The following is a 19,546-nucleotide window of genomic DNA, read 5'->3' on the forward strand; positions in this document are numbered from 1 at the left end:
ATGGATGGATGATGGATGGATGGATGATGGATGGATGATGGATGGATGGATGATGGATGGATGGATGGATGCAGGGATGGATGGATGGATGGATGGATGATGGATGGATGATGGATGGATGGATGGATGGATGGATGGATGGATGGATGGATGATGGATGGATGGAGGGATGGATGGATGGATGATGGATGGATGGATGATGGATGGATGGATGGATGGATGGATGGATGGATGGATGGATGGATGATGGATGGATGGATGGATGGATGATGGATGGATGGATGGATGGATGGATGGATGGATGGATGGATGGATGGATGCAGGGATGGATGCAGGGATGGATGCAGGGATGGATGGATGGATGATGGATGGATGGATGGAAGGAATTACTGGATTGGCAAGTGCACTGTTGTTCCTTTTTCATATTGCTTCTGCAAAGGTGTAGATTCATCAGTGTAACTGATCAGTGGGATCAATCTTCATGTAAATCACAAGGAAACACTGGGCAGTGGGCCTTGATCAATCAGTGGGATGGGAGCAGTGTAAATAAAGGGCCAAAACTTTTTACTGTGGAAGAAAAAAGAATGGTGTTAGAGAAGGAGAAAGAAGAGGGATGGGGTGGAGATTCAGGGGTCTTTGCCTGAATTGCTATCTGTTGACAGAAAGGGGTCATTATAAGAGGTAAATGTTATGATGGTGGAGGATTTTGACAGTGAGGGAAGGGGACCAGGGGAAAATATCAGGGCATGCCCAGTTGCAACTCTGGTTCCAGTAAAGCTGGGGAATGGAGCCACATCTTCAGAAGTAACTGGCTGCAAGGGCCTGCTGAGGAAAGTTCCAGTACAGATTGTTGGGGCAGCAGGAAAATGAGCTTTGTGACCACTCCGACCACCCATGGCATGTATAGTTGGTGACACTAAAACCAACTAGTCCATTTCTCTATCCATTTCTATATATGCCATCAATGACCCCTTCCCTTGCTGGAATGAGATATATTTTTTAACTTAAATGCACAAAACCTTAAATCTTTTCTGAGAATACCATGGAGCTTCACATTCCACCTGAGACAGGCTGGAAAGCTCAGATCTGCCTGTTAGTGTGTAAACCATCAGAGGACATTGGAGAAAGTGTTCTGGATGCCATTTGAAATACAGTGATCTGCATGGGCCATGGAAAATGAGGTAAAGCAAAGAGAAAAAGCTCAGAACCAGAAGTTAAACCCTTAAGAATAAATAAATATCCTATAAAGACAGAAGCACAAAAAGGTCTGGAACCATGGACAAACACATTATTACCATTTGGCATACTCAGACAATGTCAATCTGAGTTTTAGATGCCTTCCTCCAGGTTTCAAAGAAGCCTCATTCTCAAGAGTGCAGATTAGTACAAGTTTAAGAGCAATCAAACATACATAGATATACACCCAAGCATACTAAATCCCTATGGTTTGTTAACCTCTGTGCTGGAAACAAACTCTTATTTTACTGTTTTGGCCTTAAAGGATATTTTCTCTTGTATCCCAATAGATGAGCAAAGCCAAACAATCTTTGCCTATGAATGAGAGAATCCTGTGGCTGGAAGAAAGATGCAGTGGGAAAGGATGCAGCGTTCCCTCAAGGATTCAAAAAATAAGTCTACTTTATTTGCTGGTTTTGGCAAAAGAAGGAGAGAAATGGAAAAAAAGTAACGGTGTTCTTTTACAGTGTGTAGGTGACATCCTAATCGAGGCTGACAAGGAACAAACCTGTTTGAGAGTGACCTGCTTGAAAGCCTACAGAACTTTTGGGACTTGCTGAAATTTCCAGAAAAAAAGGTAAGATTAATACCTTAGCTTTAAGGTACCAAAGGGACAATGAGCTCTGGGTGAAGGAAAAAAATAGTGATATTCCAAATTACAGCTCCTAGGACTAAAAGGAAACTATCAGGGGTTTTGTTAGTGGCAGGATTTTGCCCCATACAAGTTCTGTATGGGGCAAATAGCCATAACTTGTATGGACTAATAGCCATAACAGTATGGACTAATAGCCAATCCTTTTTATTTTTCAATCAAAGGTCCTGAAGAATTCCTGGAATGGCCCCGACAATGTTGCACCAGTTTTAACACCATAAAGGATGCTCATGGAAGCACTGGCTTAAGGCCTTCCAGAAACAACTAAACTCTTCATGATGTGTGTAGAAAAGGCAACAAGTAGCTTTTGTTGTGTGTGACACAGCTTCTTGGAAGTTGGGAAAGGCCAGTGGCCTCCTTCTCCAAGCAACTGGATGGTCAGCATGCTTCTGGGCCATAGCAGCCAGCACCCTAAAGATGCAGGAGGCACAGAAATTCACTTTGGGATGATCACTCACTGTGCTGGTCCCACGTGCCATTGCTGCCTGTTCGGAATCCAGAGGGACATCACTGGATCTCTCTAAGCTGACTGGCAAAATACCAAGCTGTGCTAATGGACCAGGGAGAGAAGTAGTCATGTGTGTGATATCAACCTCAAATGAAGCCATTTTGCTCCCTACTGAGAAGCAAGAACCTTTTCAATGTGACTGGCTGTACACTGTGGAGCAGTCAAGATGCCAAGATTTAAGGGATGAACCTTTACAGGAACCAGGTAAAAACTGTATGTGGATGGCAGCAGATTTGTGGATACAGGTAAGTTAGCCCTGGTGGGATGGAAGAGATCAGTGGTATCTCTGAGGGTCTGTGTCAAGGACTCCCAGGACGGCATTGACCCACAGAGCATCACCCTGTGCCCACAAGTCTCCTGCCCGCCACCAATTCTTGGGCATCCAGCTGCCTGACCTGTGGAGCAGCCGGGTTTCAGCACCTGCATCACACCCAGCTGCAAAGGCAGGAGCCCCCACAGCCTGGGGACCCCCTCCCCAGAAAATTCCCCCCTGACATCCCCATTTTCCGCAGGGCTGTATTGCAGCGACTGCTACAAAACCCTGAACAACACCTGCTCCGTCTGCATGGCCCCCCTGAGCTACCCGGACTCTGGGGATGAGGAGCTGTGAGCAGAGGGGTGCTGGGAGCCCACCCGAGCCTGGGGGGCTGCAGGGGGTGTGGGAGGGGGGGCTGCAGCCCAGCCCTGCCCTCTGTGCCCCCACAGGGACTCGAGTGAGGAGGAGACAGCAGGGCTGGGGGTGGTTGTGTGAGGGCGGCGGCTGCTGCAGTGCACTAAGGACATCATCAGGGGCTGGAGGGTCCCCTGCAGAACAGCTGCCCAGCTGTGAGCCCAGCTGTGAGCCCAGCTGGAGGAGGTGGAAAAGAGTGAGGAGAGGGATGTGGGCAGCAGTGGGGTCAACAAGAGCAGATTGCTCTGCGGGTGAGGGCTGGCTGTGGGGTGGCAATGCCCCTAGTGCTCCCCAGCACTGGGAATGCTGGATGCCAGCGCTGCACTCCAATCTCCCAGGAAGACTTCAGCTACCATCAGCAGGCCAAAAACAGTGAAAGAGAGGGCAAGGGCCCAGCGACAGCAGGACAGTGCCATGGGGCAGCAAAACCTCGGGTCCAGGTGCTGGGGTGTGCCTGGAGCCAGCCCCACCAGTGCAGCAGAAGCTGAGAGCCACTGGGTGGGGAAGGGCTGGTGAATAAACCACCTGGTCCTCAAGGCACCTGAATCCTGCTACTCTGAGCTGGCATCCACCATTCCATGGTGTTCCTGACCTTGTGATACCCCTGCTCCTTGCTGCCCCGGCTCCATCCCTGCTGTGACCCCAGCATCTCAATGTCCCCAGCCCCATCTCCACACCCACTGTGCCTGCAGCCCCTACACATCCCTGTCCCCAGCCTTTATGGTGTCCCCAATCCCACCCCTGTGGTGCCCCCAGCCCCATGGTGCCCCCCACCCCTCGGTGTCCCCCTCCCCACACACGGTGCCCACTCCCCATCCCCATCCCCAGCCCCACAGTGCCCCCAGCCCCGAGCTCTTCCAGGGCAGAAATGCAGAACATGCAGAATGGACAGACAGCTGGACGCGGGGGAAGTCCCTGCTTCTCCGTTTATTACCAAGCAGCCTTCGTTTAAAAAAAAAAAAAAAAAAAAAACAAAAACAAAAACAAAAACAAAACACAGACATACAGACAGGCAGAGGCGGCCCGGCGGGGCGGGGGCCGCCCGCCCATGGTTTTTGTTTGGTTCCTGACACCAGAGAGGTTCAAGTAGCCGAAAAAGGTTCAAGTTCACCATAAGGCACTTTAAAGCCATGACGGGAGCAGAGCCCCCCCGGCCCCATCACCCCTGCGGGCACCCCATGGCACACGTGGGGGCCGGGCAGCGCTGGTGGTTGGCAGCGGAGGGGCTGTGGGGGGGAATATATTACATCATCTTTTTTTAAATATAGATAAAACTCTTATTTGTAGACAAATAGTGCCGGTCCCCTCCACCCCCGGGGAGGCTGCGCCCTGCGGGGGGCATGTGCAAAGGACAGAGGGGTGACCGTGGGGGCCCGGCCACCCCAGGGAAAGGAAGGGGGTCCCACAGGGCCGGGGGGATTTCGGAAGGGGAAAAGGGTCCGGGGGGGGGCCGGGGCTGCCCCACACCCGGGTGGGCTCACCCGAATAGTGCAACCAAGAGAAAGCAGCCGGGAGTGCAGGGGCGAGGGGGGCTCGCCGGGGGGGGGGCTGCTCGGAGTGGGGAGGTGGGGACAAGCTATGCACAGCGTAGGGCAGTGCCCCCCTCCACTGGGGAGGATCGGGGGGCTCTCCCCACCTGGGGGGGGGCCTTGGTCCATGGGTGCCCCTGCCCGGTCCTGGCACCCACGAGGGGTTTGGTGGGGGGGACATCCAAGTCCCGATCCCCCCATCATCACCCGCCCTGGGCATGACCAGGTGGGCCCGGGCACGGTGGTGTGGGGGGGGGTGATAGGGGCCCCCCACCCCCTTGTGCAAATCGGCCGAGGGGATTTTCCCCCTTTGCATAACTAGGAATGAACCGTGACGGGAAAAACAGGAACAGAAACCCCAGTGGGCACGGCACAGCTCGGCATGGAACGCCACGACACCTGCCGCCGCCGCATCGCCCCTACGCCGTCTCCACCGGCACGGTGCCGTCCGGCTGCGGCCCTTCCTCACCCTCCTGCTCCTCCTCCTCCTCCTCGGGCTGCCCTGGAGCCCAGTAGCGGGCAATGGAGAGGCGCAGCCCCTCCAGGCGCCCGTTGGAGAGGTCGAGGCCTGCGGGCCCGGTGGGCGGCGGGGCCGGCTCGTCGCGGCGGCGGCGGCGCGTCCGCACCTCCAGGCAGTTCTGGCCCTTGAGGTGCCGCTGGAGGTGGTCGTCCTTGGCGAAGGCCTTGTGGCAGAGGTAGCACTCGTAGGGCCGGGCGCCCGTGTGCAGGTGCATGTGGTTCTTCAGGTCGTAGCTGTGCAGGAAGCGGGCGCTGCAGTGCTGGCAGGAGTAGGGCCGCTCACCCGTGTGCTTCCGCATGTGGATCTTCAGTTTGTCGTTCCTGGAGGTGGGACAGACAGGGAGACATTGGCGTTGAGGAGCCAACATGGCATCCAACCACCAGGGGGAGGGGAATGGTGCTGGAATCCCGAGAGCAGGGGGGCTCTGTGGGACACAGGGCTCTGGGTGCTCTGTGGGCACAGGGCTCTGGATGTTCCTCAGGGCTCTGGATGCTCTGTGGGGTGCAGGGCTCTGGGTGCTCTGTGGGGCACAGGGCTCTGGGTGCTCTGTAGGCACAGGGCTCTGGGTGCTCTGTGGGACACAGGGCTTTGGAGGCTCTGTGAGGCACAGGGCTCTGGAGGCTCCGTGGGCACAGGGCTGTGGGTGCTCTGGGGGGCACAGGGCTCTGGATGCTCTGTGGGCAACAGGGCTCTGGATGCTCTGTGGGGCGCAGGGCTCTGGGTGCTCTGCAGGGCACAGGGCTCTGGGTGCTCTGTGGGCAACAGGGCTCTGGATGCTCTGTGGGCACAGGGCTGTGCAAGGCACAGGGCTCTGGGTGCTCTGTGGGGCACAGGGCTCTGGAGGCTCTGTGGGCACAGGGCTCTGGATGCTCTGTGGGGCACAGGGCTCTGGGTGCTCTGTGGGCACAGGACTCTGGGCACTCTGTGGGGCACAGGGCTGTGCAAGCTCTGTGGGGTGCAGGGCTCTGGGCACTCTGCGGGGCACAGGGCTCTGGGTGCTCTGTGGGGCACAAGGCTCTGGGCACTCTGCGGGGCACAGGGCTCTGGGTGCTCTGTGGGGCACAGGGCTCTGGATGCTCTGTGGGGTGCAGGGCTCTGGGTGCCCTGTGGGGCACAGGGCTCTGGAGGCTCTGTGGGGCACAGGGCTGTGCAAGGCACAGGGCTCTGGGTGCTCTGTGGGGCTCAGGGCTCTGGAGGCTCTGTGGGCACAGGGCTCTGGATGCTCTGTGGGGCACAGGGCTCTGGGTGCTCTGTGGGGCACAAGGCTCTGGGCACTCTGTGGGGCACAGGGCTCTGGATGCTCTGTGGGGCACAGGGCTCTGGGTGCTCTGCGGGGCACAGGGCTCTGGGTGCTCTGCAAGGCACAGGGCTCTGGGTGCTCTGTGGGGCACAGGGCTCTGGGTGCTCTGTGGGGCACAGGGCTCTGGATGCTCTGTGGGGCACAAGGACCATTGCACGGCTGCATGGCTGGCTGCTGGCAGGGGGGATGCTGTCCCAGGCTGCTCTGGCAGTGCTTACATAGAGCAGAAGACTCCCCTGGGCCTGCACCACAACCATGAGAGACGAGGTGCTATGGGTGCCATCAGGTATCAGGCCTTGTGTGATCTGGCAGCACTCACAGAGCGCAGAACACCCCATTGACCTGACTTCACCAGCAGCTACGGCAGAGGGACAGCACCAGGGATGCTCCTGGGTGCCTCAGGAGATGCTGCTGGCTACCCCAGGCTGGTCTGGCAGTGCTTACGTTGTGCAGAAGACTCCCCTGGACCTGCACCACAATCGTGTCAGGGCTGACAGATGAGGTGCAATGGGTGCCTTGGGTGATCTGGCAGCACTCACAGAGTGCAGAACACTCCACTGACCCGACTTCACCAGCAGCTACAGCAGAGGGACACCACCAGGGATGCTCCTGGGTACCTCAGGTCAGCCCAGCAGCGCTCATGAGGTGCAGAAGACCCCACAACCCCACTGCACCACAACAGAACTTACAGGGGGTGCCATGGAGGATGCCACTGGGTACCTGTGTTGGTGTCCAGAGCACTCACGGGATGCAGAAGACGCTCTGAATGTGCACCCCACTGGCAGCACTGGCAGAGGGGTGCTGTGCAGTGTGCCATCAGTTTGATCTGGCAGCACTCAGGGGATGCAGAAAACCCCATGAACCATGCCAGGCCTGTCGCCAGTCCCTGGTAGGACTGGCACAGGGTGGGGGTGCCATAGGGGATGTCATTTGGCACATGTCAGGCAGGGAGAGCCCATCCAGCAGCACTCAAGGGATGCAGAAAACCCCATTAACCCTGTGGCCAGGCCCTGGTAGGACTGGCACAGGGTGGGGGTGCCATAGGGAATGTCATTTGGCACATGTCAGGCAGGGAGAGCCCGTCCAGCAGCACTCAGGGGATGCAGAAAACCCCATGAACCATGCCAGGCCTGTCGCCAGTCCCTGGTAGGACTGGCACAGGGGGGTGGTGCCATAGGGGATGTCATTTGGCACATGTCAGATGGGGAGAGCCCGTCCAGCAGCACTCAGGAGATGCAGAAAACCCCATTAACCCTGTGGCCAGGCCCTGGTAGGACTGGCACAGGGGGGTGGTGCCATAGGGGATGTCATTTGGCACATGTCAGATGGGGAGAGCCCGTCCAGCAGCACTCAGGGGATGCAGAAAACCCCTGGTAGGACTGGCACGGGATGGAGGTGCCATAGGGGATGCCCTTTGGCACACCTCAGGTGGGCAGAGCCCATCCAGGGGCACTCACCGTGTGAACCGGACCCCGCAGACCTGGCAGGCGAAGGGTTTCTCGCCCGTGTGCGTGCGCATGTGGCGGGGCAGCTTGCCAGCACCGTGGATGACCTTGTGGCACACGGGGCACTCCTGGGGCATCTGCGAGCGCCTCTTCCTCACCAGCTTGTCGGGGCTGTCCAGCCCGGGCGCCAGCGACTCGTGGTGCAGCGAGCTCAGGTACGCCATCAGGTCGGGGTCGATGGGATCCTCGTCAGAAGGTGCCTCCTCGGGGGACAAGGGGGGCTGGTAGGGGAAGGGGAAGGAGTGTGGGGGCAGCTCCTCTTCCTCAGGCAGCTCAAAGCTGTCGTAGGGCAGGGAGAGCCCCTCGGGCAGAGGGGGTGAGGGCAGCTGGGAGGAGGGCAGCGGGGGGCTGACGGAGCCTTCGGCCTCAGCTGCGGGCGGCGGCTCCTCGGCGGCGTGGTTGTTGAGCTGGGCACCGCGGGCCTGCAGGAACTTGCGGGTCTTCTTGCTGCGGCGCGGGGTGGGGCGGGGGGGCGGCGGGGCAGGCACCTCACCCTCGGGCAGGCTGGAGAAAGCCTCCAGGTAGCGGCGGGCGCGTTCGCAGTCGCCGTCATCGGGGCCCGGCGCCTCCAGGCCGCTGCCCTGCAGGATCTCCACGCAGGCAGCGATGACACAGGGGATCTCCAGCAGCCGGGCGGCGCGCAGCACCTCGCCCATGTTGGCGCTGCTGATGGTCAGCGTGGCCGTGTACGCGAACTCCAGCAGCGCTCCCAGTGCCTCCGGCCCCACAAAGTCCAGCTCGCAGACCTCCTGGCCCGGCCCCGGCCCGGCGAAGAGCTTCTTGAAATAGCGGCTGGAGGCAGCCAGGACGGCACGGTGGGTGCGGTACTCCAGCCCCTGCGTCTTGATGGTGACATCGCAGAGCAGCCCCAGCTGCCGCTGCTCGTTCAGGCAGCTCAGCAGCTCGCTGCTGTGCTCAGGGAAGGGGATGCCGATGAGGTCGTCCTCTGGGCTGGCCATGGTCCTCACCTGCGGGAAGGACAGGATGCTGCTTGACTGACAGAGGAACAAGCTAGGAGAGAGCACTTGGAAGAAACACTGCAGCTGGAGCGTTGCTGCCATGAAGCCAGGGCACAAGGAACGCTGTCTGTGCTGACAGAGGAACAAACTGGGAGAGAGCACTTGGAAGAAACACTGCAGCTGGAGCGTTGCTGCCATGAAGCCAGGGCGCGAGGAACGCTGTCTGTACACGCTGGGTGGCACTGGGGTATCAGTGGGACACGAACTGGGGCAGGTTTGGGGCCCAGGGTCTGTGCTCAGTTCCCTCCACGCTGTGCAGAGGTTGGTGGGTGTGGGCCCCCTGCCACAGGCCCCCCACCACAGGCCTCCACGCTTCCTCCACTACCACCAGCACCCGGCCGCCTGCGCCGCCACAGCAAAGGGAGAAATCTCAGCGTGGTGCCTTTGAACAGCAGCGAGGTGCAGCGTTTCCTGTGCCAGCCCACCCACAATCCCCCCCAGCCCACCGCCACGGCCCAGCACAGCCTCTGGCTCCCAGCAGCCCCGTCCTGGGAACACGGGCCTCGCTGGCAGAGGCATGGTGGGCGGGCGAGCGCTGGGAAGAGCAGCCCGAGGGCCAGGGGGCCGCCCCGTGGAGCCCAGCTGGGCTGGGAACAGGGGCCACACTTCCTGCCACGGCAGATTAGGATCAGCACCTGTGCCACCGGTTCCTGCCCCCGCTCCTGGTCGGGACTGGGCCCCCTCCCTCCCCCCTGTGCCCCAGCCCGGGGCCACTCCTCGCCCAGCCAAGCCCAGCCTGCACCAGTCAGGCCTTTCCCACGCTGCAGCTGGCAGAGCTTGGCCTCAGCGCTAAACCCAGCACGGCTCACACTCCCACTGTGGTGCCCGTGGTGCACCACCAGGGACACACGTGCTCCTGTGCAGCCAGCACAGGTGGGAAAGGGGAGCCCGTGACCCTCACAACCTGCAGGCAGCAGCGGCAGCTCCAGGGCTGCAACCTGCCCTGTGATAGATACCATGCCCAGCTATGGCCCGTGTAGCCAGCACAGGTGGGAAAGGGGAGCCTGTGACCCTCACAACCTGCAGGCAGCAGCGGCAGCTCCAGGGCTGCAACCTGCCCTGTGACACTGGCACTGCTGGGTGACAGTGGAATGGGAGTCCAGCACCTGCAGCCTGGGGGAGGCAGAGGCAGATACCACCTCTCAAGTTGTGCCATGGTGGACAGCAGCATGTGGCACCGGCCATCGCCAAGCCGTGCCAGGCAGCACTGAACCACGCCATGCCCATCCACCCCAAACCCACCAGGCCATGCCAAACCACACTGTGCTGGCACTGCTGCGTGACAGTGGAATGGGAGCCCAGCAACTGCAGCCTGGCAGAAGCAGGTACCACCTCTCGAGCTGTGCCATGGTGGCACCGGCAGCATGTGGCACCGGCCATTGCCAGCCATGCCAAGCAACACCGAGCCACACCAGGCCCACCGGGCCGTGCCAAACCCCACTGTGCTGGCACTGCTGCGTGACAGTGGAATGGGAGCCCAGCAAGAGCCTGGGGGAGGCAGAGGCGGGTACCACCTCTTGAGTTGTGCCATGGTGGACAGCAGCATGTGGCACCGACCATTGCCAGTCATGCCAAGCAACGCCGAGCCACACCAGGCCCACCGGGCCGTGCCAAACCACACTGTGCCGTCGGCAGGCGGGCGTGGGGGACGTGCCCCCTCTTGCCCATGGAGGGGCGGCGCGGGCGACGGCCCCCGGCGCAGGGGCCCAGCCCCAAGCCGGCCGCTCCCTGCGCTTGGGCGGCCGCCAGCTGGGGCTGCCTCGGCAGGCAGCTGGGAACGGCCCCGGAGCAACCGGCTGCGGAGCCGCCCCAGCCGCTGCCGAGCAGGCCCGACCGGCAGGGCAGGCGGCAGCCGCCCCTGAAACCGGGAGCCAGCAGTGCCGACCGCCTGGGATGCTGGCGCCAGCAGCCACGGCCAAGCCCCCCTGGCTGGCAGGAGCCCATCCCGGCGCTGGTTGAGGTCCCCTCTGCCTGCCGAGGTGGGGGTGATCGGATTAGGGGTGATTAAACCATCAGGGCCCCCGGAGCCAACAGGCAGTGACAGCCCCCGGTGGGATTAGGCAGGATTAGCTGCAGGGGCAGGATTAAGCAGGGGGGTAAGTATCCCATGCCACAGCTTGGGCAGCTGGAGAGGGATGACAGGGATGGGGCACCTGCCGTGGGTGGGCCAGAGCCCCACGGACCCCCAGGACTGTCACAGGGAATAGTCACGGGATGGGGTGGCAGTGTGTCCTCCAACACTGCCTCCCCCAGTGATGGCACCAGGACAGCCTCCCTTCTGCCCTGGTCCCCACGAGAAACCTGGGCACAGGGCATTTACAAGACTGATGGCACCCACTGGGGGTGTCTGGGCACAGGACAGCAGCTGAGACCCCATCACATCCCAGCAGGTGGCACGGTGCTCTGAGGGACGGGCACTGCCCTCACCACGTCCCGGTGCAGATGGACACAGCCTCAGCGCTGCCAATGTCACAGAAATCACCAGCAGAGCTCTGCTAAGGCAGCTGGGACCCCACGGGACTCGGTGCCACCAGACAGAGCTGCAGGGCTGTGGGGCAGGCTGGGGGCGAGGCGGCGGCGGGCGGGCAGGAGGGGGATTTTCCATGGCCCCAAACCGCCCCTTTACGGCTCCTTTGCTGACACCCCCACCCCCCCGCACATCCTCCTCACTGGAGCGAAGAAATCACATGCTGAGCGGCTGCTGTCGTCGAGGAGATCACCGCAGTGATAAGGAAATGGCAGAGGATGAGGTGTGAGGGGACAGGAGCCGCCCCCGGGCCCCCAGCATTCCCAGGCTGCTGCTGGAGGTGATGGCCGGGAGGACACAGGTGGTGATGCCCATGGCCTGGCCATGCCAGAGCTCCCTCGGTCACCTCAGCGCTGTGGCTGGGCACGTTTTGGCTGAACTGAGGAAAGGAAAGGGGGAGCTGCTCCCCGTGCTGAGCTGGCTGCCATGCAGGGCGGGTGGCAGCAGGAACAATGTCTGCCCAGGTCACCCTGACATCCCTGTGCCAGCCCAGACTGCCTGGGACAACCACGGCCAGGCTCCACCCATGTGCCAGCTCCTCTGCGAGAGGGGTCCAGGCGCCCAGGCAGGGCCATGGGCAGCGGGATGGGGTCCCTGCAGTGCCCCTCCTGCTTGTGTGCCATGCCACCAAGGAGGGATGGCACCTGGGTGAGGGCACAGCGCACTGGGCCCAGCTTGGGGACGGTGGGAGGTGGAAAGGGGTGTCCAGGGGGGATCTCCCGACATGGGGAAGGAGAGAAGGAGAGCAGAGGTCCCAGTGAGCACCGTCCCCACCCTGGACTGCTGCCAGGAGCCCCTGCTTTCAGTCCCAAGAGTCACAAATGCTGTCGAGGGACTTCACAGCCCCATGGGGAGAATGAGTCACCCCGGAAGGGGAGCGCAGCGCGGAGCTGCCCCGGCCCCTCACCCCGTGGGGCCCTTCACCCTTTGGGATCCAGGACGTGGACCCAGGGGTCTGGGCTGTGCAAGCCCCCCACCCTGCTGCTGCCTGGAGCCAGCTGGGAGCAGCAGTGGCCCTGGTGCTGATGGGCACGGTGTGGATGGAGGGTGGTGTAGGGCTGAGCAGCCCCTCTGTCTGCCCAGCAGGGAAGGTGGCGGCCGGGGTCTGGCTCAGCTGGTGACCCTGTAGCAGCACATGCTGAGGGTCCCAATGCTGGAGGAAGTGGGGAGAGCAGCAGTGCTCTTTGAAAGAAGAAAAGAACAAGTAGAGACAAAAGGAAATGGTTTGGAGATGAAAGAGGATAAACAGTCCCCCACCCCATAGCGCTGAGAGCGAGCCCCATGGCACTGCTGAGGCCCCCCGACACTGCCCAGCTCACCCAGGGACAGCCACCAGCACTGAGAGGGGGCTGAGCACCCTGGCACAGGGCTGCCTCAGTGCCCAGCCAGCACTGCACCTGGGGCCAGTGCCAGCCTGGCACAACAGCTGCCACGGAGGCTGGGCACAGGGCATCCCTGCCACGGCGCAGCAGGACTGGTGGCGTTGCCAGAGCCGCTCCTGGCATTTGTAGCAGGGAAAGAGGAGCAAAGTCTGCATCTCACCCACCCAGCCTGCTGGCACTGTGCTGGCATCCTGGCCCCCTCCTGCCTCCAAAACCACCCCACTGCCACATCCAGCTGCCTGGCATTGCCACTCTAGGGTGTGGGCCCTGCTCTGCCAAACCAAAGTGACCCAGATCTCGCCACTCGTCCCATCCCACCCCATCCCATCAGCAGTGAGGGCAGCGTAGGGCTCAGGCAACACCAACGTCCCACAGCCTGCTGGTGTGAGGCACCTGGCCCAGATCTCCCAGTGCCACACTGGGTCCCCACCACCCTGGCATCCACCCCAGCAGCAGTGACGGCAGGGCGGGTGTGTGGCTCACCTGCCCCGTGTCCCGGCGTGGCTCCGCGCTCGTGGCGGCCCCGCTGGCGGCCCGCGAGTGGCAGGGAGGGGAAGGCAGGGTGCTGGTGCTGTGTGAACTTGGCCCCGCTCCCCGCTGCACTTGAGCTCAGGATCCCACCTCAAAAGGAGTCGACGCCCACACCCCGGGTCACGCACCTCCCAGCCCCGCTTCCCAGAACACACACGGCATTAACTCTTTGCGGCCGGCGCTGCTGCTGCGCCGTGGGGCGCCAACCCGGAACGGGGCAGGGGGCATCCCCGGCCCACTCCCACGGGACAAAATCCCCAGCGCCTCTAGGACAGGCAGCCATACCTTCGACACGCCTTCCCCACCTCTAACAAGGTCTCCGAGCCGTCTGCCCCTGCCCCCCCGTGCCGTGGCACATCAGCCGGGCCCTCCTCACCTCCTCGTGTGCCCCAAGGCAGGGCGCTGGGTGCTCGCCACTGGCCATGGCCGGCCCAGCCGGGCTGCCAGGGCGCCTGTGCTCGGCGGCAGCAGGGCAGGGCTGGGTGCAGCATGCTGCAGCCTGCCCGGCCAGCCCTGGAGCCACCCCCCGGCCCTATGGATTCCTGTCCTGCTCTCCCCTTGGAGCAGGTTCCCGAGATCCCCGTGGGGAATGTGGGGAGCTGTGACGGCCCAGCTGGGCTGTGCTGCCTGACCCTCTGCGCTCCCTGGGCAGGGGCACTCGTGGGCTCCCCAGGCCAGGCTGCACATTCATGCAATGCCCCCATAATTACACCCTCGGTGTCCCCAGCTAAACAGCAATTAGCAGCCCGGAGAGCTCGCCCCACACCCCACCACCAGCACCAGCACCCGCCCAGGCAACCCACGCCAGACCGGTCAGGGGCACCGGCACTGTGGCACCCTGGCATGGCCCAGCGGGCCCCAGAGCTGGGGATGTGTGCAGCAGGCCAGGCAGAAAGGGGAAGAGCCCCACAGCAAAGCAGTGGGACAGCAAAGGGCTCAGCCCCAGCAGTGCTGACGGAAGGAGCTGGGTTGTGCAAGAGCTCCTGGGCAGGCAGTAGAGACGGGCAGAGGGCATCAGCAGCGTGCCCTCCATGGTATCCCACTGTGCCATCCTTGTGCTGGGCAGGAGCCAGCTGTGGAGTGCAGGCAGCACACAGCCAGCACAGGGCTGTGGGCAGCACTGTCCTCTGCACTGCCACAACGCTGCAGGCTGCTCCAGAGGGGGGCACAAAACAGGGCACAGCCCTGGACAGCGTCCATGAGAGGGAGGGAGGACAGGAGGGAAGGAGGAGGGCTGTGGCACCTGCTGCCAACCCTTCCCCTGCCCTTTGTTCCCCATAAAGGAGGGGAATGGCGCCAGTCCCCCCTGGCCCAGGTGTGCCAGGTGCTAAGGGCGGGAGATAAGGTGGGCGAGGCGGGCAGGGAGGGGCACGGCACGGCATGGGCACGCAGCCCTGAGTCAGGGTTCCTGCTGGTGGCCAGGATGGGGTGAGTCACCGTGGCCCCCCCACCCTGGGGGTGTTGCAACCACCCGGGCGCTGGCCACAAACTGCTGCTCACCCTGGCTGGGGGGCACCAGGCTGGGGGGGCAGGTGGGGAGGTGCTGGCCTTTGGGTAAGATGGGCTAACCTCTGTGAGTCCGTCCATCCATCCATCCCTTGCCCAGTGTCACCAGTGAGGGGACATGGCCTCATTCCAGCTCCTCTTCCAATGGCAGGATGGGCAACCCCATCTCCTGCATCACATCCTCTCACAGAGCAGCAGCACCCTGACCTGCCAGGACAGATGTGGCCTCTGTGTGTCACCTCTGGTAATGGCTGAGGCACTGGTGGAAGGAAGGAAGGAAGGAAGGAAGGAGGGAAGGAAGGAAGGAAGGAAGGAAGGAAGGAAGGAAGGAAGGAAGGAAGGAAGGAAGGAAGGAAGGAAGGAAGGAAGGAAGGAAGGAAGGAAGGAAGGAAGGAAGGAAGGAAGGAAGGAAGGAAGGAAGGAAGGAAGGAAGGAAGGAAGGAAGGAAGGAAGGAAGGAAGGAAGGAAGGAAGGAAGGAAGGAAGGAAGGAAGGAAGGAAGGAAGGAAGGAAGGAAGGAAGGCTGGCTCTGCCAGCCACCAGCCTGGGACAGGCTCACCTACCAGTGGGCCTGCTGGCTGGCCCCAGGGTGAGCTGGCTCTGGAGCTGCTGGCCCCGCAGCACAGTCACGGGAACCCCTTGGAGGGCAGCCAGACCCCCTGGGTCCCACTGTGCTGCACAGCCCCGAGGGGCCCCCCCAGCTGGTGGCACCTCCTACTCAACATGCAGGGTTCATGTCCTCACAGCACCCCGGGGACTGAGCATCCCCAGTGGCACAGGCTGTGCCCCCAGCGCTCCATGCTGGCACCAGGGTGGCGCTGCTCCCGGTGGGGTCACCTGGCAAGGACAGTGCCAGCCCACAGCCCCCCCTCCACACCCTCCAAAATAGCCCGGCTTCCGCCCCCACGGCAGCTGCCTGCTGCCAGCTCCCCGCTGCCCACGGCTGATCCCGGGGAGGGAAGGGGGGCAGGAGATTCTAATCCCCCCCAGCCCCAGCCCCCCCGAGCCCACAGAGCACCGACAGCCAGGCCGTGCCCGCCACAGCCCACAGAGTGGCACCGAGGAGACCCCCGGCAGCCCTGCAGCGAGGGAGGGCAATGCCCCAGGGCTGCACAGGGCAGCCTCTGTGGAGCCCCTCTGTGGAGCCCCAGGGCCCGCCGTGATGTCCACACCACACCAGCTGCCCTGTGCCACCCCAGCAGGGCACAAGGGTCTCCTCCCTTCACTTCCTTGGCCCTGCAGTGGGGCTGGCAATGCTCCTGTCACCTTTGCTATGGCTCCAAGCCCTGATGGTTGCCCAGGGGAGGGGAATCAAAGCAAAACTGCTGGGGTGTCTCTGTACCCAATGAATGTCAGCCAGCACAGCCACATTTTCCACCCTGCTGGCGTTCGGTGTCGGCAGTGCCTGGCAGCCACCGTGCTCGGGACCCCGAGCCTGGCAGCAGGACCCCCTTACCCACTCCCCACTCCAGCTGCTGCCCACGGCGCCTGGGGACATGGCAGAGACAGCTGGGCAGAGAGGAGCACGCAGTGCAGCCGAGGCTGCCGGGAGAGGCCAGAGCTCGCCTGACCTACTTCTCCTTCCGCATCACCTGCTTTCATTTTCCCTCACCCGGGCTGGTCCCCCTGCCTGCCCAGGGCTCCATCAAACCATGCCAGAAGCTCTGGGGATACAAATCACCATGGCTCCCACCGCACCATCCCGCATGCCAACCGACCTGCCCAGCCCCGGGCACACGGCGTGCCCGGGTGCACCGAAGGTCACCGGCCACAGCCCCGGCACCACCGCCTCCCTCCCCTGCCTGCATGGCTACCCAAGCGCCATCTTCCTGGCACGAAGCGAGTTTGACGGGTCTCAGCCCAGCCCCTCAGCGGGTCCTCTGACCGCCCTGGGGCTTCGCTGGGGTGTGGACATGCAGCTCTCGGGGCACGCCAGGGACGCCGGTGCTGCCACGGGGAGCCAGGCGGGCGCCAATCCTCCAGACGGGGCGGCCGCTCCCACCGGCACCCTGCCTGCTCCCGCCGTGGAGTTACCATGGGAAGGCAGCGCTGGTGGCGCAGGGGGAGCGCAGGCTCCCGGGGGCTCCCGCCAGCAGCCCACACTGCTGCCAGGAGAGATTTCTCCCTGGTTTCATCATCCGCCGCCCGCCCTGAAGGAGAAGTTCCTGCTTCACGCACGGGGCAGCAGCCGCCCCTCGAGGGCTGGGGGTGCAGCGGGGGCCGCGCTGGGGCCGCAGCCCCGCCGTGCCCCTCCCGCCCCCGTGTGCTCGGGCCTGTCCCGTTCGTGCCACGTGTGCACTGAGGGTGCACGGCAGCAGCTGGCAGAGCCGCGCTGCCACAGCCTCGGGCTCGGCCCCGCAGCGCTGGGGGCAGCCCGCGCCCAGCCAGGGGGGCTCGGGGGGTCCCCAGCACCCGACACGGATGCGGCCCCCGACACACAGCTGGCACCTCCGCACCCGTGCCCGGCACAGACGCGCCTAGCCCCGCTCTCTCTGCTGTGCCAGTTTCCCCTTCTCCATGCGCCCACTTTTAAGTTGCCGAGCTCAGTCCCTCCCTCCCAGCACCAGCATCACCACCGAAGCCTTGAGCGGCGGCAGCTGCCACGTGCCCCCGGTAGTGCCCCCGGTAGTACCGGGGATCCCAGGCTGACCCCGTTCCTGCCAGCCCGGCTGTGGTGGGGGAAACTGAGGCACGGTGCGACTCACCCCGCGACAAAACCGGCGCTGTGTCCCCTCGGCAAGTGAAGGCAGGCACGGATCGAGGGCGGCTGTGGCCCAAGACGTGGATCTGCTCCGGCGGGAGGGTAAATACCGCACCCCGCCCCGGGCAAACAGCGGCCGGGGGCAGCCAGCCAGGGGGACGAGGACAGGTACGGCAGGGCTGGGCGCACGGGGCAGAGTCCACCGGTGCTTGGCAGGTGCTACCATGACACCGATCCCGGGGGACCACTGCACAGCCGAGGAGAGGCACCCACTGCTGCTGCCAGTGCACCAGGGCCGGGGCTCACCAGCGTGGCACAGCGTGCTGGGACACTGGGACACCTTCCAACTCTACCAGTATGGGTGCAGAAGGGACTCCTTGAGTTGCCTTCCTCCTGCAACGGTGCCGTCCCCACCCGGTGCGCCAGGCACGCCGCCAAGCTGCTCACCGGGTTGGGAAGGGGGGGTGGCAGCACCCGGTCACCCGTGGGAGACCTGCGGGGGACCCTGGCTGGATGGAGCAGCACCGCAACAGGAGCACAGCGGAGCCTTGGCAGCCGCCCCGGCACGCAGCGGGGACCTGCCGATGTCACCGATTTCCCGCAGCCCCGTGCGCAGGGACCGGGAACGGCCCACGAGTGACACCCCCCGCCCCATGGGCGACGTGTCCACCGGCTCCGGCGGCGGGTGGGGACACGGGGGCCGTGCGGCGATCGCGTGCCAACCGCGCCCACCCGCTGCCCGCAGCATCCCGAATCAGCGCGACTCACCGCAACCGGGCGGCAAAAAGCGGTCGCCGCGCCGGTCCCCGTCCCGATCCCGATCGCGCTGCCGGTGGGTCGGTACCTCCGCGCAACCCCCGCCGGTGGGTCCGTCCGCTCCCACCCAGTGCCGCTCACCTGCGCACCCCGCCCGAGCTACAGACCGGTCCCGGAGCCACGGCCCCGCCTCCGCCTTCACCTGCCGCCGCCGCGCCCCGCCCGCCCCCCGGCCACTGCTGCCGCCGCCGCCGCCGCCGCCGGGGCTCCAGGAAGCGCCCGCCCCCGCCTCCTCATTGGGCAGCGCGCCGGCGGTCACGCGTCCCATTGGTGGAACGCCCCGCCCATCAGCCCCGCCCCACCCCCCTCGGGAGGGCGGGGGTCTTGCGGGCCCGCGGGACCGGGGCGCGCGGGCGGGGGGCGGCTGAGTCAGAGGCGGTTAACGGGATCGGGCGGGGGTCGGGCCCCGGCCCGGGCAGGGGAGCACGGGACGGCCCCGCCGCGGCCCCCACCGGCGCCGAGTGCGGTGCCAGGCGCCGAGCGCGCCCCGCCCGCTGCGGCCGCCGAGTGCCGGGGCCGGCACGGCACTGCCCGCTCCGCCCCGCGGACACGGGGGGGCGGGGAACCGGGCATGGAGGTGGGGGGGCGGGGGGGGTAAGAACCGAGAAGTGCGCACCGAGGGAGAGTTTCGAGTGCCGGGCACGGGAAACCGTGCGTAGAGTGAGGTACGGGGGATGGAGAATCAAGCTCGGGAACCGGGCACCAAGGAGCGGACACCGGGGTACTGGAGTGCCGGGCACGGAGGGATGGAGAGGTGGACACGGAGAACGTGGCACGGCAGGGCGCGGCGCGGGGAGCAGCCCCCGGTTGTCGGCGGCGCTGGAGCGGGGCGCGGCGGCCCCCAGCGGGGTGGCTCCTCCGCAGGTGCCTGGGCGCGGGCCCCGCGCAACCTGTTTGGCCGCTGCCGGCTCACAGGGAGGCAGCGGCGGCCCCGGGGCTCACCTCGGCTCACCCCGGCCCCCCCGCGCCTGGCTCCGAGCGCGGCCACTGCCCGGCGCTAGCGGAAAGTGTGAGGAGCCACCGCCGCTCCGGGGCTGCCAAGGCAAACACGGCCCCGCGCAGACGTTATGTCAGTGGGCGGGGGGGCCGCGCCGGGGCACCGAGCCGGGGCCGAGAACGGGACCCCCACCCCCTCGCCAGGCCCC

The 19,546-nt window shown here is 63.9% G+C and overlaps 1 protein-coding gene across 2 annotated transcripts; it reads right to left on the reverse strand.

The window, feature by feature from the left end:
• Positions 1-4,641: 4,641 nt before the first annotated feature.
• On the reverse strand, positions 4,642-18,568 carry ZBTB7B (zinc finger and BTB domain containing 7B). Of its 2 annotated transcripts, none has more exons than XM_058043023.1 (3): positions 18,483-18,568; positions 7,873-8,888; positions 4,642-5,435 (listed from the first exon to the last, which is right to left on the reverse strand). In XM_058043023.1, exons 2-3 carry the CDS (start codon positions 8,877-8,879, stop codon positions 5,015-5,017), a joined length of 1,428 nt encoding a protein of 475 aa, XP_057899006.1. In that variant the 5' UTR covers positions 8,880-8,888; positions 18,483-18,568; the 3' UTR covers positions 4,642-5,014. The 2 variants fall into 2 exon arrangements, with proteins under 2 accessions (XP_057899006.1, XP_057899007.1); XM_058043024.1 differs by lacking the exon at positions 18,483-18,568 and adding an exon at positions 13,332-13,368.
• Positions 18,569-19,546: the final 978 nt, after the last annotated feature.

Source organism: Melospiza georgiana, chromosome 33, assembly GCF_028018845.1.
Source record: "Melospiza georgiana isolate bMelGeo1 chromosome 33, bMelGeo1.pri, whole genome shotgun sequence".
In the NCBI taxonomy this organism is placed as follows: domain Eukaryota; kingdom Metazoa; phylum Chordata; class Aves; order Passeriformes; family Passerellidae; genus Melospiza; species Melospiza georgiana.

What these genes read in the sequence shown, in the direction of transcription:
- ZBTB7B (XM_058043023.1), bottom strand. Translation starts at nt 8,879, where the DNA reads ATGGCCAGCCCAGAGGACGACCTCATCGGCATCCCCTTCCCTGAGCAC. An exon ending in TGCGGGGTCCGGTTCACACG is followed by an intron (nt 5,436 to 7,872) that starts GTGAGTGCCCCT and finishes TCCCACCTCCAG; the next exon opens with GAACGACAAACTGAAGATCC.